Here is an 18,294-nt window from a genome sequence, read left to right as displayed (position 1 = left end):
TGATCTAAAACGTCAAATGTGTTAAAAGCATTATGTTGCACTCTAGTTAGAAAGCACAGTGGTACAGAGTGTGCTGGTCCCCTCTGGCCCCTGTGAACAGGTCCCCAAGCTGTTTAAAGTCTGCAAGGAATACATGTATGCTGCCCCTATGTGCATTTTCTTCTTGGGTTTTCAATAATAGCTTCCCTGAGTCCTATTTCAGTCTTCTCCAATCTTAATGCTTATTCCCTCATCCACTGGTAGTGTCTCGCTTGCTCTGGGTTGGGTAATAGCTGTGTCATCCCTGAGCTGGTGGAATGAATCACAACAAACTCCTATTACCTCTAAAGTTATCTAGAAAGCTATAATAGCACAATCTCCATCCCTCTTTGGATTTTTTTCTTATTTTGGAGCCAGAGGAAATCTGAGATGAATAAACATGTTTACGGAAAAAGGAAGAAGCAGCATATCAAGAACTAAATATCCTAAGCCAGTTTTTCTTAGAATCTAGACACACACAACATTTGCAAATTTTAGCTTGGACTTGCTTATAAAGGCTTATAAGATGTGCCAGAAGAATAAGATACAGGGAGCACACAATTATGCCATCTTCTGTCCTGGTACTTTGGGGTACCAAGAAAGACACCTGAGAAGAAAAATGAAAAGAAAAAAAATCTAACCCTTGGCCTCACCTGTTTAAATCCTGAGCTTCATCTTACTACTGGGTAGGAGTTCTTGGAAAAGTTAATTGCCTGAAGATGCTCTTCCCATCTCCAAATCCAAAGCCCAAGAAATGCTTAAAAAACCACATCTGTATAAAGAAGACTGAACACCATTAATGTGCCACGTCCACCACCAAGAACCACCAAGAATATGTGGAAATACCTTCTCCTTCCTCAAGGCAAGAGAGGGGCTGACCTTGGCTCTCTCTGACCATGTGTCCCCTCTCTGCCTCATATACACACTTGTTCAGCAATCAAAGCTTAAATGTGTGAAGCAACTAGCTTAAAGAATATCAAATATAAAACTTTGCCATATAGTAAAGTATTTCAAATCACTCTATTTACAAATTTATCTTTTCAAAAAAATGTAAAAGATACAGTAATTCAACACAATTCAAGTTTTTCTTTTCTTCTTTAAAGTTCCCTCAAGAGGAATTCCGGAAGCAGGACACACTCTGGAACAAGGCTGCCATTCCTGAAGGGCTCCCAAGGAGCTTGACAGTCCCTCACTTTGGAGCTGGTCTGCCCAGAATCACTCTTGCAGGGACATTCAAGTGTGGAAATACTGGGACTCTCTTCTTTGGAAGCCAAGTGGAGTTGAAATGTCCAGGCCAAACTTCCCCATCCAAGGTAGTCTTCCACAAGACCCAGCCCCTTTTGGTCTAGGAAATTCTCTTTCTCAGAAGGTACCCATCCCACCTTCCATGCCCCAACCTTCTGGCGTCCTCCTAAATCACAATGGTTTATGATATTAGTCTCACGCCCCAAAAGCCTGAGAAACAATTCCCTTTTTCTGAGTGGCAGTGAACATGTATGTCCTTTTAAACTGGAGGCCATAGGGTTATTAGCTCAGGAGTCATGCCTGAAAACCTCCAGGGCATCACTGCTGAGCACCCAGGGCATGGCCAGGGGAGCTGGTCAGTGGTAGGCTAGAGGCAGGCAAGGGCAGGGGAATGGACAGGTGAACGGGAGGGAATGAGAGAGACAGAGGGTGTCCCTCTTTAGGAGGCAGCATGTTGCCCTCTAGAAAACAGACACGAGTTGCATGCAAGAACAGAAATATTAAGCCTGTATGTAATTTAATCTCAAGAGGTTACTAGAGTTTGCTCCAAATATATCCTGGTGCTGCTGAAATTCGTCAGAAAGGGAACAGTTCTCAGCTTCTATTCCATCTGCCCCCAAGTAGACCTTGTTAAGTAAAAGTCACTCAGTTGTGTCCGACTCTTTGCGACCCCATGGACTATACAGTCCATGGAATTCTCTAGGCCAGAACACTGGAATGGGTCGCCTTTCCCTTCTCCAGGGGATCTTCTCAACCCATGGATCAAACCCAAGTCTCCTGCATTGCAGGTGGATTCTTTACCAGCTGAGCCAACAGGGAAGCCCAGACCTTGACCGGGTTGTTGGAAAACCATTCAAAAAATGACTGAAAGAGGGAGGAGACAACAAAAAAATATGTCATGAAAAGATTGTGTGTTACTTTTTGGTTTGGTTTAGAGTAGGCGGGGTTGCCATGGTTATGAGGTGATGGCAGCCTTCAATGGCAGAGAAGTTCCCAGCTTGGGAGGGGGGCCCTGGAGTATGTGTGTTCCCTTGCATGAGAGGACTGGACAGAATTCTGCTGATGCTGGGCCAATGGCTGCTTGAGAGATGGTGAGATTGGATCTTGTGTAACCAGTGCCGTGATACCTCTCCATCCTTCACGCAAACAAACAGACCCAGCAGCCTGGAGCACTGTGGGGCTCAAGTATTCAGAGGTGGGGTAGAGTGAGTGTCTACTGTAAACAAAAGCAGTGGACCCAGCCTGGATCTCAGGCCACTGCCCAGCCCTGTCAAAGCTGGCTACACTGCATGCTCTTGGGGACTACTTGTATCTCACTTACTTCCTTTTTCAGAAGGTTGGGGTTTGGATGACTGTGAAAACAAAATGAGCACACCCCATGTAGGGTGCTAAATGAGAGACATGGCTCTGTAAGCCTTTCTCGTGGTTATTAAAATAAAATGGCCTCCTCTGCTGATTTCCTTCTGTTTCTTGCAGTATCACCGCATGTGAGCTGAGATGATCACGGGGATGTGTGACACCAGAGTTTACGAAAACGTTCTTCCTGACAGGTAGCAGCAGAGTCAGTCACCCTGTATTTCTCAGCGGCAAAGAGCAATGGCCCATAACACTGGAATCAGCAGTTGTCATGGATACCGTGGAAAGCTCAGCAGTTCTGCTAGGGCTCCTGGTTAGAGGAACTCCACGTAGTTCTCGGGTATGAGGCCCGTCTTTCCATTCAGAGTCCCCTCCAACCAGCCAGGCTCCTGGGACGGATGCACTGTACAGGAAGCGAGGAGAGAGAGAGAAAATGACGTTACACATAGGGCAAGGGGAGTAGATATGGACTGTGCCAGTGTAGAGGAAGCTTACAGATTGAGTGCTGTTGCTCATTAAGGAACATAATTCTTGGACTTGTTTAAACCAGAGGTTTTTCACCCATTGGGGGGACCTGGTCAGAAGGTCATTCTGAACTTTCTCCATAATTAAAAGGAGAAAAGACACAGACACTCAAATTCTACTTACAATTTTAGGAGTTTGATGGACTTTGTGAAATTCCTGGTTTTAACTATAAAGAAGTAACATTTCAATTTTTTAGGCTAGAGGTCACAGTCATGATATTCCCTCTCTATATTTACCTAGGTATCCATCCATCTATGTACTCATCTACCCACCCAGTGCTGACTATGTACCAGACAAAGTACCCACGGAGGACTGCTGAGAACTAGCCCTTAAAGATATTTAGCTCCTAATCATTTTACTTCAAATCCTGACCCTCTGCTTCCAATTTCCTTGCAAGTTCCCTCTGCATTTTTAAAAAGTACCTTATAGTCTTTGAATGGCCCTCTCTTGTTTCCAACCATACCCTTCCTTAGTTTTCTTTCCTGTTCTCTACAGTTTTCCTCCTTCCTATATACAAGTCTGAAAGCTGTCCTCTCCCTCTCTATTGCAGTTTAGAAAATTTCTACCTCTTTGATTTTTCCATATCTGAAGACTACATACCCAACATTCTGTGATATGACAATCCGTCTCCATGGAAACCACTGTGACACTGTAAAAATTACACACACAATCCAGCTAAGTCTGCAAAGCAGTCAACAGCAGGAAGGGAGAAAGAAGGGATCATGGACTTGGGAGAGGAGGCTGTTCATGTTTGTGAACTGGGAATATACAAATCACTCTTGGGTGAGGCAGGACATTTGCTCCTAACATTTTAGGAAAACACCAATTTTTCCAAGATTGTTTGGAGAGAATGAATTCCCCCTCTCTTCCCTTCTTAGGCTAATTAAATGACTTCCTGAGTTCATTTTAGAAAAGCATTTCCGCCCCCAACACTACAATACAACTCTAGTTTTGGTCTGTAGGGAAAGAAGGAAGAACAGAGACCAATAGACTAAATGGAGAAGCAGCAGAAGGATCGCCACTGAGGCTTACAGAAGATCAGTGTCAACCTTGGCTACATTTTGAAGGCTTCTGTAGGAAAGGACAAGGTCAAACACCTATGAGCTGGCCTCCAACATGTTTGCATGCTTTTGTTTCTCTAGGAATAGATCCAAGTAGCGAGGGTACTTTGGATTCATGATACCACACAAGGAGGAGTCTGGGAGAGAAGTTCCATGGAAGAAAGAACACAACACAGCTTAAAAGCAACCCAGTCTCTCCAATGACCAAGCTCTCTCAGCCCACCACTGAAACGCTAGCACCCAAACACCCCAGCCTCCTGCCCACCTATCCAGCTGATATTGTCAAGATTACTTCAGTTTCTTCAACCTATCAAGTGGTGATAAAAAAACAAAAACAAAACTCTTCCTCTCAGTGGACTCTTTTGGAGGTTCAGGACCCAACATGGAGAAAGCACACTAAATGCTCAGCATGGGTGAGTCAGTAGGGGAGCCTGCATCATTTGACTAGTAATTTGGACTGGTCAGCAGGACTTTTCTGGTCAAACTTGAGTCTCAACAACCTGGTCTCAACAACCACCTAAGCTGAGTGGTTCAGAACCACCAGAAATGCTCAGAACCCAAACCAAACAAATCAAACTCACTTCCATAAACAAAAGACCTGAAAGAATAAATCAACACACAAATTAAAAACCCAAAAAAGACACCTCCTATTTAACAGCAAAGCTCCTCGCTGAGTTGCTATTCTACTGGATGCACTGAGTCCATCTCTTTCAGACTTTCTTGGTTCCTGGCTAGCTGTTCAAACACAGCTCAGGTGCAGAGATGGTAATGTGTGCAAACATTAGAAATGGAATTTGCAGAATAAGGGAAGAATCAGAGGGGACAAAGGAGGCCCTCCAAACTTAAGAACGAGAGAAATGCCATGGGGGATGGCAGAGGATGATGCAGCCTTTGGGTCAGACTGCTGACTCAGTGGAGTTAGCAAGTTAGGCTTCACTTAGGCATGGTACCAGACCAGGTGCAACAGAACCACCTGCACAGTTATTAAAACTGCAGATTCCTAGGCCTCATGGCATATCGGTTACAGAAAAATCTCGAGGAGGTGCCCAGGGACCTGCATTTTAACTCATTCACAGAAAGTTATGACTTCTCTGTGCCAAAATGCTCCTGCAATGAAGTAATAGTAAGAACTGGCGAAGAAAAGAGGCAGCCCAGAAGCCCCAGCTTTCTGCCATCTTTTGTTTCCCTTCCTCGCACTTCAAGGCTCAGTTGAAGCCCCACCTCCTCCATAAATATCATCATGGAATGCCATCTACCTGCTCCCTCCCTTCCCGAGGTTCCTGGAATGCTCATTGTACATACTGCATATTATTTATAGGTCTTATTAATGCTGTTCAAATGTGTTAAGCTTGTTTTCCCTAACTAGTTTTTCAGTGCATTTTAGTTTGTATTCTATCACTCAACATACTTCACTGACTCTCCTCTGGTGGACTACAATGAAAGAAGTGAACACCTACAAATGGTGACTGGGAAACAGCCAGAGATGGACTCAGAGATGGACTCATTTAATCTTAAGGATCCTACCTTGTACTACTATTATCCCTATTTTATAGCTGAGAAAAAAATTAAGGCTCAGAGAGGTAAACTGATTCATGCAGGGACACCATGTCAGAACCAAGATTTGAACCCAATTTGTTTGATCCCAGAAACCAAGCCCTTTTCCACTATATCACATCCCTATCCAACCAGAGGAGGTGATCCTTGAGAATAAGAATGATGGTGCCCATGGAGACTAACTGGTGGGCCCTTTGTTAAGTGCTTCCCCTGCAGGACCTCTTTTCATCTTCACTATGACTACAGAGTTGCTCCTGCTGTTATCCTCATGTTACTAATGAGAAACAAAGACTCAGAGAAGTTAAACTTCTAGTCCCAGTTTCAGAGCTGGCAGATGATGGAGGTGGATCTGAACTCAGGACATCTGACCCCAGGCTCTGAGGCCTTAAGCACCTACCACTTTGGCCTAGCCTAATGCTCCCCAGATGTTGAAGATGCTTATAAGTACTTGTTGGGTTGAATCACACCAACATCCAACCTTCTGAATTGTACGAGTGTCCCCTATATAAACACACAAGGTGTTGCAGCGAGCTGCCTGGGCAGCTCTCCAGCCCAGCAGGCATTATAACAAATAAAAGCTGCTGCTGACATGGGTGTGCTTACTGCCAACTACTCTCTCTCAGCTCAGGCCATATTCACATCATACACCCCTGCTCAGGCAGCTCACGCTCTCCTGGCTCCTTCACTCATGATGGACAAGGAGCAACTGTGTGCCTAAGATTCTGACAGCAGGCTGCCCCAAGGGAAAGCAGCACTAGCTGGAGAAATGCAAACCCCCGTCTGGTTGAATGAGTGGACTCATTTAACAAATGTTACTTCGGCACCTACTACATGCCACATTCTGCACGCAGTACAGAACAAGAAGAGACTCTGCTCTAGGGGAGGGGCCATTTATAGTAAGTAAGCACGTAATTTTAGGTAAACTGATGAGGGGAGAAAGAGACTAAGATGGGGATATGGGTGGGTGGCCCAGAGTTTGAAGAGTTAAAACCTAAATAATCCAAAGTGGATGGCCACGCAGTTGGTAATGCAAGTGAGAGGCCCCAAGATGGGGAGAAGCTTGTTGTGATTTCAGAACAGTGCTGTGGAAGTTTTTTTTAAAAAGCCAGATTCTCATCAGTGTGTAACTACTCAAATCTGTCACTGTTGTGCCATAGATAATATGTAAACACAAGGCGTGGGTGGCTGTGTTCCAGGGAAGACTTATTTACAAGAACAGTCAGTGGGTTGGATTTCGCTGGCAGGTCATAGTTTGCCGACCCTATTTAAGAACATAAAGAAGGACTCAGAGGCTGCTATGTATCGAGGGAGGGGAAGAGGGGGCCAGAGGGCAGGGTTGGGACCTGGAGGACCTTGTCAATAATTCTAAGAACAACACGAGGCTACCGGAAGCAGGAGAACAACATGATGTGACTTCCATTTTTAAACGATCATCTGGCTGCTGTGTGGTGCCTGGATTGTGGGGCAGGAGTAGATGCAGTAAGACCAGTTAGGCAGCTGGTAGAAACGCCCGGGGGAGACATGGAGAGGCTGGGGAGGCTAAAAGACTCCACTGAGAAATTCTCTGGGAAACCCACTGCCTGAGATGTCCTTTATCAGCAGAGGAAATGTGGGGCGGCCCTGCCTGCACTCACCACCGCACCCTGTACCCCAGGAAGGAAGGAGCCGGCCCATCTCATATTTGGATAAAAGCATCCCAAGAACCCAATTTTAGTGAATGCCATGTGAATTTTCCAGGTATCACTAATCACACTGCTTCTAGATGACTAATGTTCCTGGGAACACCAGTTATTTCTCTTTCCAGTTACTGTCTGAGGTGCTCTTGGTGAAATGCACAGTTTCCTAGTAGATTGGCAGGGCTGACATTGGAGTTATTTCCGAGTATTGCACAGCCATTACCCACTGCACAAAGTCCAAGAGCTGACTGAGCAGCCTCTCCAGATTCACAGGGGGCCCCTGGAATCCAGAGGCTTGGAGATTAATCATTATGAACAACTGCCTTTCCCCTCAAGGAGCCCCTCCCTCTTCCTCCTCTTTTCTTCTTCTTGATCCTGAGAAAGATAAGACACACACACACACACTCACTCACTTACTCTAACTCTGTCATTAGAAAACTTCCTTCTGATTGATCTGATGATTTAATCTGACAGCTACAGAACATGCAACTCACACTGCTAAGGCCTTACCTAGGATCTTCAGCAACAAATTGCTGAGAGAGAGAACAAGGAAAAAAATCTCTCTGACATGTGAATAGTTCTTTCCTTTAATGTCCACTTTTTTCCTAAAGAGGCAAAGGGATGGAGCAAGTAGGGTCTAAATAGCATTTTCTAGAAATTGAAAGTCATAAAACATTACCAACCAATTAGATTAAAAACTAGATCAATATTCTGTCAGATCTTTCTTTGACTGCAGCTCAGTAAACACTGAGAGGTGTTGTCTTTAGGGCTTAATGTGGCCTTCTGCCTTTCAGGGAATTGGAAAGGTCACTGGCATTGCTGGTTAAAAAGAAACTAGTGTCAGTAATGCTGTTGTGATCCCCGGAGACCGCAGGAAGGCTGGGTAAGTACTCTCCCTCTCTCCTGCTATCATTGGCCCTTGTGGGGTTAAGACGATTACTGAGTTGAGGGGTGGGAGCAGTCACAGAACCTGCTGGGAAGGGAAGGATATGGCAGTTAAAAAAATCAAGTATCATTTCTTTTTTCAGTTGGCTAGTTAAACTACTTCAAACAGGAGACTTAAAACTAAAGAAGGGGGCAATGCCAAATGGTATAACCCTGTTGGAAATCAATTGGGCAGTTCCTTCATCAGTTAAATGCAGAGTTACCATGTGACCCAGCAGGCCCATGCCATGGTACATCACCAAAGAGAGTGGAAAATCTATGTCCCCACAAAAGCTTGTATGAAGATGTTCATAGCAGCATTACTCATAAAAAGAGCCAAAAAGTAGAAATAATCAAAATGTCAACCAATGGATAAATGGATAAACCAAATGTGGTATATCCATAAAAAAGAATGGAGTTCTGAGGCATACTGCAACATGGATGATGTTGAAACTATAATGCAAAGTGAAAGAAGTCAGTTACAAAGACCCTGTATTGTATAATTCCATTTACATGAAACATCCAGAGGAGGCAAATTTATAGTGCCAGAAAGTAGATGAGCAGATATCTAGGTGGGATAGAGCAAGCTTGGGATACATGGGGCATGACTGCTAAAGGGAGCAGGGTTTCTTTGGGGGTGAAGAAGATATTGTGGAATGAGATAATGGTGATGGTTGTACAACTCTAAATATGTTAAAACCCACTGAAATGTACATTTTAAATGGGTAAATTACATGGTATATGGCTATCTCAATAAAGTTGTCTAAAAAAAAAAAAATGGAAGAAGAACGAACTCAGGAAGAGGAGTCCCAAACAAGACACACACACTTACACAGACCTTTTGTGAGCTTAAACCCACTCTGTCCTGAAATCAGGGGTCCTCTGTGTTGTCAGAGTGAATAGCTGATAGGAACACAGCAGCCCCTTGTCCATCGGGGTACTGTAGTGAACTGTGGTTTAGAAGACAGACCTTTAAGCTCTGGATTTACTGCCAGATGTGAGCACCTCTCAAATCTTGCTCATGTATGTACAGAAGCCCCGTCCCTGCTGACAGCATAGCACCAGAGCCCGTGCATGCAGCCCACTGATTTGTCTGCCACGAAAACTGTGTCATGTTATGGCTGGGCTGTGATGCCCCTGCACATGGGCCTATTCACAAGGGACACTCACTAAGGACATGGCTTTAGACAACCTGCAGTAGATTCACTTCATCTGCAGGTGTGCCAGGACCTAAAAGCTCCAGCTGCTGACAGGAGAGGTGGCTTGGCTTGCTGTCTGTTCACCTTGATTTTTAAAGAATCCAAATGAAAGTTAATAGAGCAAAGGTTTAAGGACAGAGCTCTGGGGACTTTGAGAACCATACATGAGGAGCTGTGGGCTCACCCCCAGCCCTGCCGGCTCAGATCAAGGGCCACCAAGTGTGACCTGGGAATTCCCCAGGTGCTCTGTGACCTGTTTCTCATTTTACCTACTCAAGCCTGATTATTATCTCTGCCGTGCTGAAGGCAGGGGCTGGCCACACAGTAGGGAAGCCCCCTTGCATATGGATGCACTCAAGGCTGGTCCCTAGGAGCCCATCTCTGCTCTGGTTGGGACCTCAAGACCCTTACAGAGAGCCAGGATCCGGGGTGTTGAGGTACAGTACCTACTGCCCAGCTGAGCAAGCCAGAGCTGGCTTGTATTAGCAGCTAAGAAGAAAAACTGTCACTGTGAATGATAAGAGCATCAGGGTCTTTTTCTAAAACAGACGTAGTGAAATGATGATCATCATAACAATAACAAGACACTGAGAGCTTAGCGTGTGTTGAGTACTACTTTAAACACGTCATGCATACTATCTCAATCTTCTCTCACATCCGTCTGTTCTTTCTATGACAGAGAGGACTGAGGCACAGAGAGATTAAGTCACTGCTTGAGGCCACACAGAATCAAGTGGTCAAGCCAGGGATTGTGCTACAGTGGCCTGAATCTCAAGTTCAGGCTGTCCAGTGCTACATGGGAGCCCCAGGAGTCCCACGTTTCCAGGTCTCAGGCAGGTGTAGGAGGTGTGGTCCAGCTCTAGGCAGGACTGCGCAGCCAGGACTGCGCAGCCAGGACGGCAAAGGAGCACTGGGCAGTGTTCACTCACCCCTGCCAGGGAACTCTGCCCCCGGCCCACCTGAAGTCAGGTCAAGGAGGGAGGCCCAGGGCATGTCCAGTTCCTGCAACCAGGCAGCTGGTTTTTGCTTCCTCCTTTGAGCAAAACAAACAGACCCTTTCACCCAGGCATCTAGAGGGATTAACCCCCAAGGAGAACTACATCTGGAGAAATCTCAGCCGCAACAGAAACTTGGGCCTTTCCCCAGAATCCTGATTTTTCTCTCAAGGCCAATAATAAGTTATGACACATTGGGACATCAACTCCATCAATTTTTATTTTTAAAAATATTCCCTTTTTTGTTTGAGGGAGGAATACAAACAAATGGAACAAGGAAATGTTGCATCAAGCAAGCCCGAGGCCCTTGGGGCAGGTGCCCGAATCCATTTTCCTGCAGGAATGCCTGTGCAGGACAGCTGGCACTTGGCAGGGGTGGTTTGACTCTGGGGTCAACTTCCCACTCCTGGCAATGGGGGAAGGACGAGCAGGGATGCAGCACAGCTTATCGGCCCCGAGCTCACCCAACGCCCCGAGCTCACTGGACCATCTCAGAAACCGGCCTCACCTGCCACGGACAGTGAATCCCCTGGAACCCCAGAAGACAGGCATACACCCTGCGGCCACAACCTCCAATCAGAGGGTCTGCCTGCTTGCAGGATTCCTGTTCTCCACGGCTTTGTCTCCCCGCTCTGTCCAGCCCCCTGATGCTCAAAGCCTGTGCATGGACCATAGCATTCAATGCCCATGACAACTCCACGACACTGCCCTGTCACAGTGAGGAGGTGACTCCTTGAGTTCTGCCACTGCTCTCTCATTGTGGGAAAAGACACCCCCGCCACGCACACACACAATCCTTTTCAGTCTTACCTGTTCTATGGAAATTTTCCTTAGGTAGAAAGCAACTTTGACAACTCCAGTTATTTATTTGAGAAACTCACCATTATCGAAGACTGTCCCTGCTGTGAATGAGAGCTCAGAGTCGTGTTCTGCTTTGCAGGCGTACAAGGCTTTTGCCTTCCGGAATGGTGTGCTGGGGGAAGACAGTTTAATGAGCATTTTTAAAAAACCCTCTGCAAGATATTTCATCTCTCTTCCTCCCCTTCCCTGCAAGCGGCCTAGCCCTCTCCTGTGGGAAGCCAGATGGCAAAACATGAGGTAGGAAAGTCACAAAGGTCACCAGAGTAAAAACGAGAAATAGGCAGAGAATAGCCATGAGCCCGGGGAAAACCAATCTTCTTGTGGGGTCATTTTGTGTCAAGTCAAAACTTGACCCGGGAGTCATAAGAGCTGAACAGTTGGGAGGGCAGGCTGGGCCCCGTATGGGGAGCAGGACTGGCTGGGGAGTAGGGAAGTGAAGGCAGGAGAGCTTCCAAGTTGCTCTGGAGGATGCTCCCAGAAGACCCTGCTAAAAGCCAATGCTCAAGGAGTTGAAAAGGAGAAATTCAAGCAAAGATGGGTCTGGGCTCCAGGCCCAGGGCTGACGTTAGCTCTTGCAGATGTTACTTCTTTCTCACTGGGTTGGTGGAGCAGGATTCCAGAGTTGGAACTCCCGGCCCCCAGGGCAGGGCAGGGAGCAGACAAGGTGTGGGCATGAGTGTGTGTGTGTGTGTGTGTATGAGCATACGTGTGTACACGTGTGTGGGGATGAAGAAGGGAGAGGGGACACTGTGGCAGTTTTTTGTGCCTTTCTCATTCAAGGAGTGCTGACACTCACTGTGAATCAGAATCACTTCAAAAAACGCAGATGTCTGGGTTGCACCCTGACTTGCGGATATCAGCATCAGTATTTTTATAAAGTTCACTAAGTGACTCTCATGAGCAACGAGGGCTAAGAACCATTTCTCTAGAACAGGGGTTGGCAAACTCCTTCTGTAAATGGCTAGACAGTATACATTTTAGGCTTTGTGGGCCATATGGTCTCTGCTGCTTTTACTCAACTCTGCATTGTAGCATGAAATCAGCCACAGACAAGATGTACATGAAAGAGTGTGGCTATGTTCCAGCAAAACTTTATACTTATCAAACACAGGAGGCAGGCTGGATTTGACCCAGGGGCTACAGATTGTGAGCCCATGTTCTAGAGTACAAGTTGCAAGCACTGCTAAATCAATTTTTGTTTTGATATCCAACCAGTTCCAACGGATCTATGACTTCTCAAAGGTCATAAGAAAATGGATGTTTAGCAGTAAAAGGCTGGCTCTTCATTTGCTGAAAGCAACCTCTCTCTTCTTCTAAGCTATCTGAGGAAGCATATTTAGGGGCTCCAGCGTAGAGTGGCTGAACAGCAAGTAGTCCTCTGGGTTAGACAATTATTCAAGAGATACGTACTATTTGCTTTACCTTTATTTGGCTAATGGAGGGCCTCAAGGACCCAAGGAGGGTCCATTTCGAGTGGCTGAGTGAGATTTAGTAGAGGAATGGTCTCAGGTAAATCCAGACATGATCAGAAGGAGCAGGGTACTTTCAATCACTACAGAACTGTTACTCTTGGAGTCACCAAGTCCAGCTTCCCTCTGGGAAAGAGGCGTCATGGGTGTTTGGAAACCTATACCATGGCCAGGCATTTAAAACTTTTAGTCTTGGTTCCATGAAAATTGAAGGAAAGGTGACGTAACGGGTCTGTTGTGCGGATAAACGGCTATCCAGAATTTGTTGCTGAGGTGCAGTTTACTGGTGTTTTCTCTGGTCTTCTAGTAACCAGGAGATAATAACTGGGTGGGAGAAAACTTGGCAAGTGGGAGAACATGAAGTGGGTTTGCTGGGAGTGAAAGGAGGAAGAGCCTTTAGAATGTATCAGCTCCAGCTAGAGACCAGCTCCTCCTACATAATTATCATTAGGATTAAGTTTAGGACAAGGGGGACAGTCTGTGATCTAACAAAACCAAGTCTACGTGTTGACCACCAAGGGCCAAACAGCCAATGTGCGATTAAAGTTTTGTTGTTTTATTTTGTTGTTGTTTGTTTGTTTGCTTTTGACGGAATGGGGAGCAGAGAGCATCTGCTTGTGAAAAGTGTTAAAACAACCAAAATTCTGTACGGACAGGCAAGTGAAGCCCACAATGACATGAAGGTGGAAGGGTCATTGTCCCTGGAGGACGGGGCAGAGCAGGTGGGGGGAGAGGACAGGGACCAGGGACGGGGAGATAAAAAGTAAGGCAAAAATCATCTGAGGCAAGGCTTCTCTGGCTGGGTTTTCATAGAGGTTACTTATTAACCTCCTCAAATACAAGGAATGGGACAAAACAGGGACAAGCCAGGGAAATCAACTGGGGTGTCTGGCGGGAGGAAGCAGGGGGAATGCCTCAGATGCCCAAGACTGTCTTTCCAGAGGAGTAAATTTTCCACCAATATCTGGTTTGGGGGATTTAATAACGATAACATTCAATAAAGCAGCATATTAAATATAAGAACAAAGGTCAGGAGAGAATCTTGCTTTTGTCTCAAATTAAGAGGTGACTGACAGTCTACATACAAGAGGGCTTTCTCCTACCTCCATGGCACATGCGCCAAGAATGGGAGAAATGATACAAGGGCTGCTTCTAAAAGGAACTACTCCTGCTCTCCAGGACGAGGGCTGGCAAATAAGACACAAGGCAGCTAGTTAAATCTGAAGTTCAGATCAACGAGGAATACTATTTTAGTGTATGTCCCAAATATTGCACAGGATATACTTAAAAAAACATTTGTGGTTTACAATTCAAATATAACTGGACATTCTGAATCTTCATTTTATTTGCTAAATCTGGCATCCCTACGCAGGGGAAAGTTTTCTCTTTGTAAGAATTTGCTAGCCTGAGTCCCACTGAGTCCCACAGAGTCCCATGTCACACTCTCTCCTTATCAAAAGCCCTGAGCGGTTTGTATTAGGTAGGGTTTCTACCAAAACAGATCCTGTTGGCACACAGGTTTTATTTGTAGGCTTTGGCTCTGATTAAAGAAATAAAAGATCTCCACTTTGGTTCCTCTGCTCCCTGTTCTCCGCAGAGTACCTCTACCGTGAACACAGAGAGCCTGGGGTGCCTGTGACTCTTCTGTGACGGTGCCCTTCAGACCTCAGTGGGGCCTTCAAGGGCACAAACAAGCTTGGAACCTTCTGCTAGTTCATTTTTAATTTTCGCCTCTGAGCATGGCACGGGGCCAGGAAAGCACTCAGAGGAGTTTCCCTCAACTGCCCTTGCAAGCTCTGCAAAACGACAACCCGCTGTCTGTATTGTCCAGGGAGGTGGGCTCAGCTAGACTGGCGAGATGCAACAGTCTGATCATTTTGGCATAATTTCCAGGAGCCTTTGTGTGATTTCAAGTTAGAAATTTGGGGTGGGGAGCTCTTCTAGGGGTACAAGTGAAAGGAAAGGGAACACTCCTCCAGTCCCCTTTCTCTGCTGTGCTGTGAAAGGCATCTCCATTCCTGAGCTTGAACTAACAAGCAAAGCAATGTTTTGAAGAGGGGGGACCAAACCTCTTCCAGAGAAGATGTTTATATAGAAGTTCATGGGCCCATTAATTAGGTCTAATTAAGTTTTTATTTTTAAAAGCTCTGTCTAGGGAAGGAAATCTGAAACTTCATGTGCTCTAAGTGGATTTGGGGCAATGGTTCATTGGACCTGAATAATGGGTATATGCCCCCACCTCTTGGCTGCATATTGCAACAGCAATTATGGGAATTTTGCCCTCCGTTGGCTGGCTCCCCAGCTGTGTCCCCATTCAGGCTCACTTGGCACACATGGTCAGCTCAGGGATAGCCAATTGTAAGTCCTACTCTGTCTTGCCTATTTCAAAATGGCAGCATCCTACAGGGTTGTGCAACAGCATCATCCAAATGGTGCTATTACAACAATGGCCAGAGTGAATGGTCCTGAGTAACCATGAACCCAGACACCTGGGGTGTGCAGATTCTGCTGCTATTGTCCTCTGCCAATCTGGAAATACTTTGGAAAAGGAAGAGCTAAAAGAGTAAAAACTGGAAATTTCTGAGTGACAGGAGTGGAGAGGTAGAGATACTGGACAGGCAATAGGGCCCCAAAGCTTAGAATATAGAAAAATGAAAACCGTCAAAGCAGAGCACATTTCAGTTTTTTTTAGCTGAATGATTCCCCTGTCCTGAGTCTCCCAACCCATTCTATTCAAGGGCCAATGTTCTTAAGATTTTACTTTCTTTTGGTCAAGATGAAGGAGCCACATTTTGGCTCTGGTTCAGGTCTTCATGGGGGCAATCAATGATCTAACCAGAGCAATTCAAGCCATACACCTGGTGTCCTAGAAAGTTAACATCTCCCTGAATGTACCTAAGAAATAATTTGGAGATAATCTGAGTGTCAAGAAAAGTATAATCTGAATTTTTACCTTATTCCCAGGGTGAGGATAAAAGGATATAGTGAAAAGCTCTCTCTTTCCCATTTTCAAGGAAAAAGCTAGACATAAAACCTAGAAAAGCAGGCCAGGCTATCGGGCTGGGAAGCATGAAAACTCAAATTTGGGGCTACTCATGTACTTGGAGGAAAGAGTGCTGGTTGAGGGCAAGAAGTCCTGAATTCTGGATTGGATCTCATGAGTCATGTGACTGTGTACAAGTCATTTCTCTGTGCCTTAGTTTTCTTTCTCTGCAATAGGGTTCAGGCCATTTCTTCTCTCATTCTCACGTGAAGATACAATGAAATGATAGATATGGAAGTGCCTGGAGAATAAAGTAATATGTGTGTGTGTGTGATTGTGTGTGTGCATGCGCTCAGTTGTGTCCAGCTCTTTGCGACCCCATGGACTGTAGACCGCCAGGCTCCTCTGTCCATGGAATTTTCCAGGCAAGAATACTGGAGTGGGTTGCCATTTCCTACTACAAGGGATCTTTCCAACCCAGGGATTGAACCCGCGTCTCACACACTGGCAGACGGACTTTTACCATTGTGCCACCTGGGGAGCACCCATGTATGTATGTACATGTGTATAAATAGCATGGTGTTTCTTTTTTTTTAAAGTGAGACACAGCTTTATTGATTATTTAAGACTCTCTGCTGGGCATACCCCTTGGAGAAAACCAGCTATGAGTAAAAGATGGATGAGAAAACACTGCCATGGCCTGAAGTACTGATGAAGCTTATAACTGGGCTCTGTGTTTTGTCTGTCTGAAAGCAGAGACTATCAGTGCAAGACACACACATGCTGGGGACCTACACAGCAGAGGGACTCTTCAGCATCCTCATGAATTCTTTTGTAGGATTTAAACAGCTTCTTTTTTCCAAAGAACTCAAATGCAAAGAATTAAGTCTGCGTGTCATCAAAGTAGGGAAAAACTACAGCCTGGGCCTTGGAGGGAGGAATTAGGTCAACCCTCAGAAAGAGGTGTCACCTGTTCCCATAAGAGCTAAGGGTTCATGACACCTGGAGACAGACGTAGGCTGGGAGCACAAGGGTTCCTGGGACTGCATGGAAGGTAAGGAACAGTTTATTCTGTATTACATTTGTCTCCCTCCCAACTGGTCTGAGTCTCATCATCTAGGTGTCAATATTCATGGCCAAAAATCCAACTCCACAAATAAATGTTGCCGGATGCTACCTGATAAAAACGAGGGAAGAAAAGGCCGGCACGTGTCTCAGCACTGTTCCCTTTGAAATTATTTTTTGCTAAAGCACAGAGAGCCTTCTGATTCAGAGAGCAATCTAAACAGGAGCCCTTTCAAGAAGCACTGTCTCCCCAAACTCTAGGCACCACAGATAAATTCAGGAACTGGAGAAAGGGTTCAGAGGGCATGAAAAATGCCATGCTGGTTCATGCAAATGGTCCCTCCCAGTTTTGGTCTCTGAGGCTGGAATCCCTGACCAGCTTTGGATAAGCAGGAACAGAGTGATCATCATCCGTGATTTTACCTGGAGTCTTCGCAAACTGCTTCTTCTGGCCTGTCAAAAAGCAAGTGCAGGTTTGGATGGCAGGGAACAAAGTTGACGAGGAGGCTGAACACTGCATGAAGAGAGGACCAAGCCAATGAGAGAACAACGGCAGCAACAAAAAAGCAAACAAACCCTGCAACAGACCTGATGGGGGATGAGTCGCTGGACGTGGATGAAGTGGGCATAGGGCTGGATGGCGCCGAGAACATGGGCCAAGATGGCGAGAGGGGTGAAGTTGGGCTTGGATTCGGGGGGCTGCAAGACATAACCACCAAAAAACTTGTCAGCACACAGGGAAACCACAGTAGGAGCACAGGAGGTTCAGGCGAGGCCGAATGACAGGGAGCTGCAGAGACTGGAGGGCACTGAACCCAGACTGCGTCTTCAGTGCCAAGTCACATTTCCCCAGACCAAACCTCCGTGTCTTCCAAGTAATGCCTGTTCTGGAATCCCTCGGAGTATTAACATGTCTCTCTGCCCCACAGAACAACTGCTTTCTAGGTGATAGGAGCTTCCGCAGTCATGTCTGTTGTGCCTTTGGCCATCAGTGAAAAATGCCCTGAACCCACATCCATGGGTTCCCACACCCACATCCTATCACTGACCTCCATCTGGGGCAGGGCTAGCTTATAACCAGCCTCCAGCTTCCACTGCTATGTGTTTCGAAAGTTGTGTCTCAGCAAAAATGACCTTTTTTTTTTTTTTGGGGCCACACAGGCCAGTACACCAGAAAACGATTTCCTGTTTACATTTTTAACTAAATGGGCTGTGTGCCATTGGAGACCCAGAGAGGGACTGCACTAGGAAAGTAATCGCAGGTGGAGGATGGGTCTGGACACACACCTCCCAGGAGAGGTCACACAACTGTGTGCAGCACCCAGCTGTCCCTCTGAGGTTTGCTTTCCAGGCTTATTCTTTC

The 18,294-nt window shown here is 46.0% G+C and overlaps 1 protein-coding gene and 1 long non-coding RNA gene across 51 annotated transcripts in view; one reads left to right on the top strand and one right to left on the bottom strand.

Moving 5' to 3' along the window:
- Positions 1–1,019: 1,019 nt before the first annotated feature.
- The window catches only part of ARHGAP26 (Rho GTPase activating protein 26), a 556,769-nt gene continuing 539,494 nt past the window's right edge, over positions 1,020–18,294 (bottom strand). For 24 of the 50 annotated variants that reach the window (XM_081504651.1, XM_081504653.1, XM_081504670.1 and 21 more), the window contains 3 exons: positions 17,355–17,630; positions 11,435–11,526; positions 1,020–3,022 (listed from right to left, as the gene is read on the bottom strand). In XM_081504651.1, coding sequence (XP_081360777.1) covers positions 2,934–3,022; positions 11,435–11,526; positions 17,355–17,630 — 457 coding nt within the window. In that variant the 3' untranslated portion in view covers positions 1,020–2,933. The remainder of the gene's footprint in view (positions 3,023–11,434; positions 11,527–17,354; positions 17,631–18,294) is intronic. The other 26 variants (XM_081504686.1, XM_081504688.1, XM_081504684.1 and 23 more) reach the window with 4 other exon arrangements.
- On the top strand, positions 3,807–11,572 carry LOC145511451 (uncharacterized). The gene is made up of 4 exons (XR_014057868.1): positions 3,807–3,927; positions 4,287–6,655; positions 8,230–8,318; positions 10,238–11,572. It is a non-coding gene; the product is annotated as an uncharacterized LOC145511451 (long non-coding RNA).

This window comes from Giraffa tippelskirchi, chromosome 6 (assembly GCF_054371585.1).
Source record: "Giraffa tippelskirchi isolate mGirTip1 chromosome 6, T2T-mGirTip1v1.2.pri, whole genome shotgun sequence".
Taxonomy (NCBI): Eukaryota; Metazoa; Chordata; class Mammalia; order Artiodactyla; family Giraffidae; genus Giraffa; species Giraffa tippelskirchi.
The sequence above is the reverse complement of the archived record's forward strand: the minus strand, read 5'-3'. Positions and strand labels throughout refer to the sequence as shown.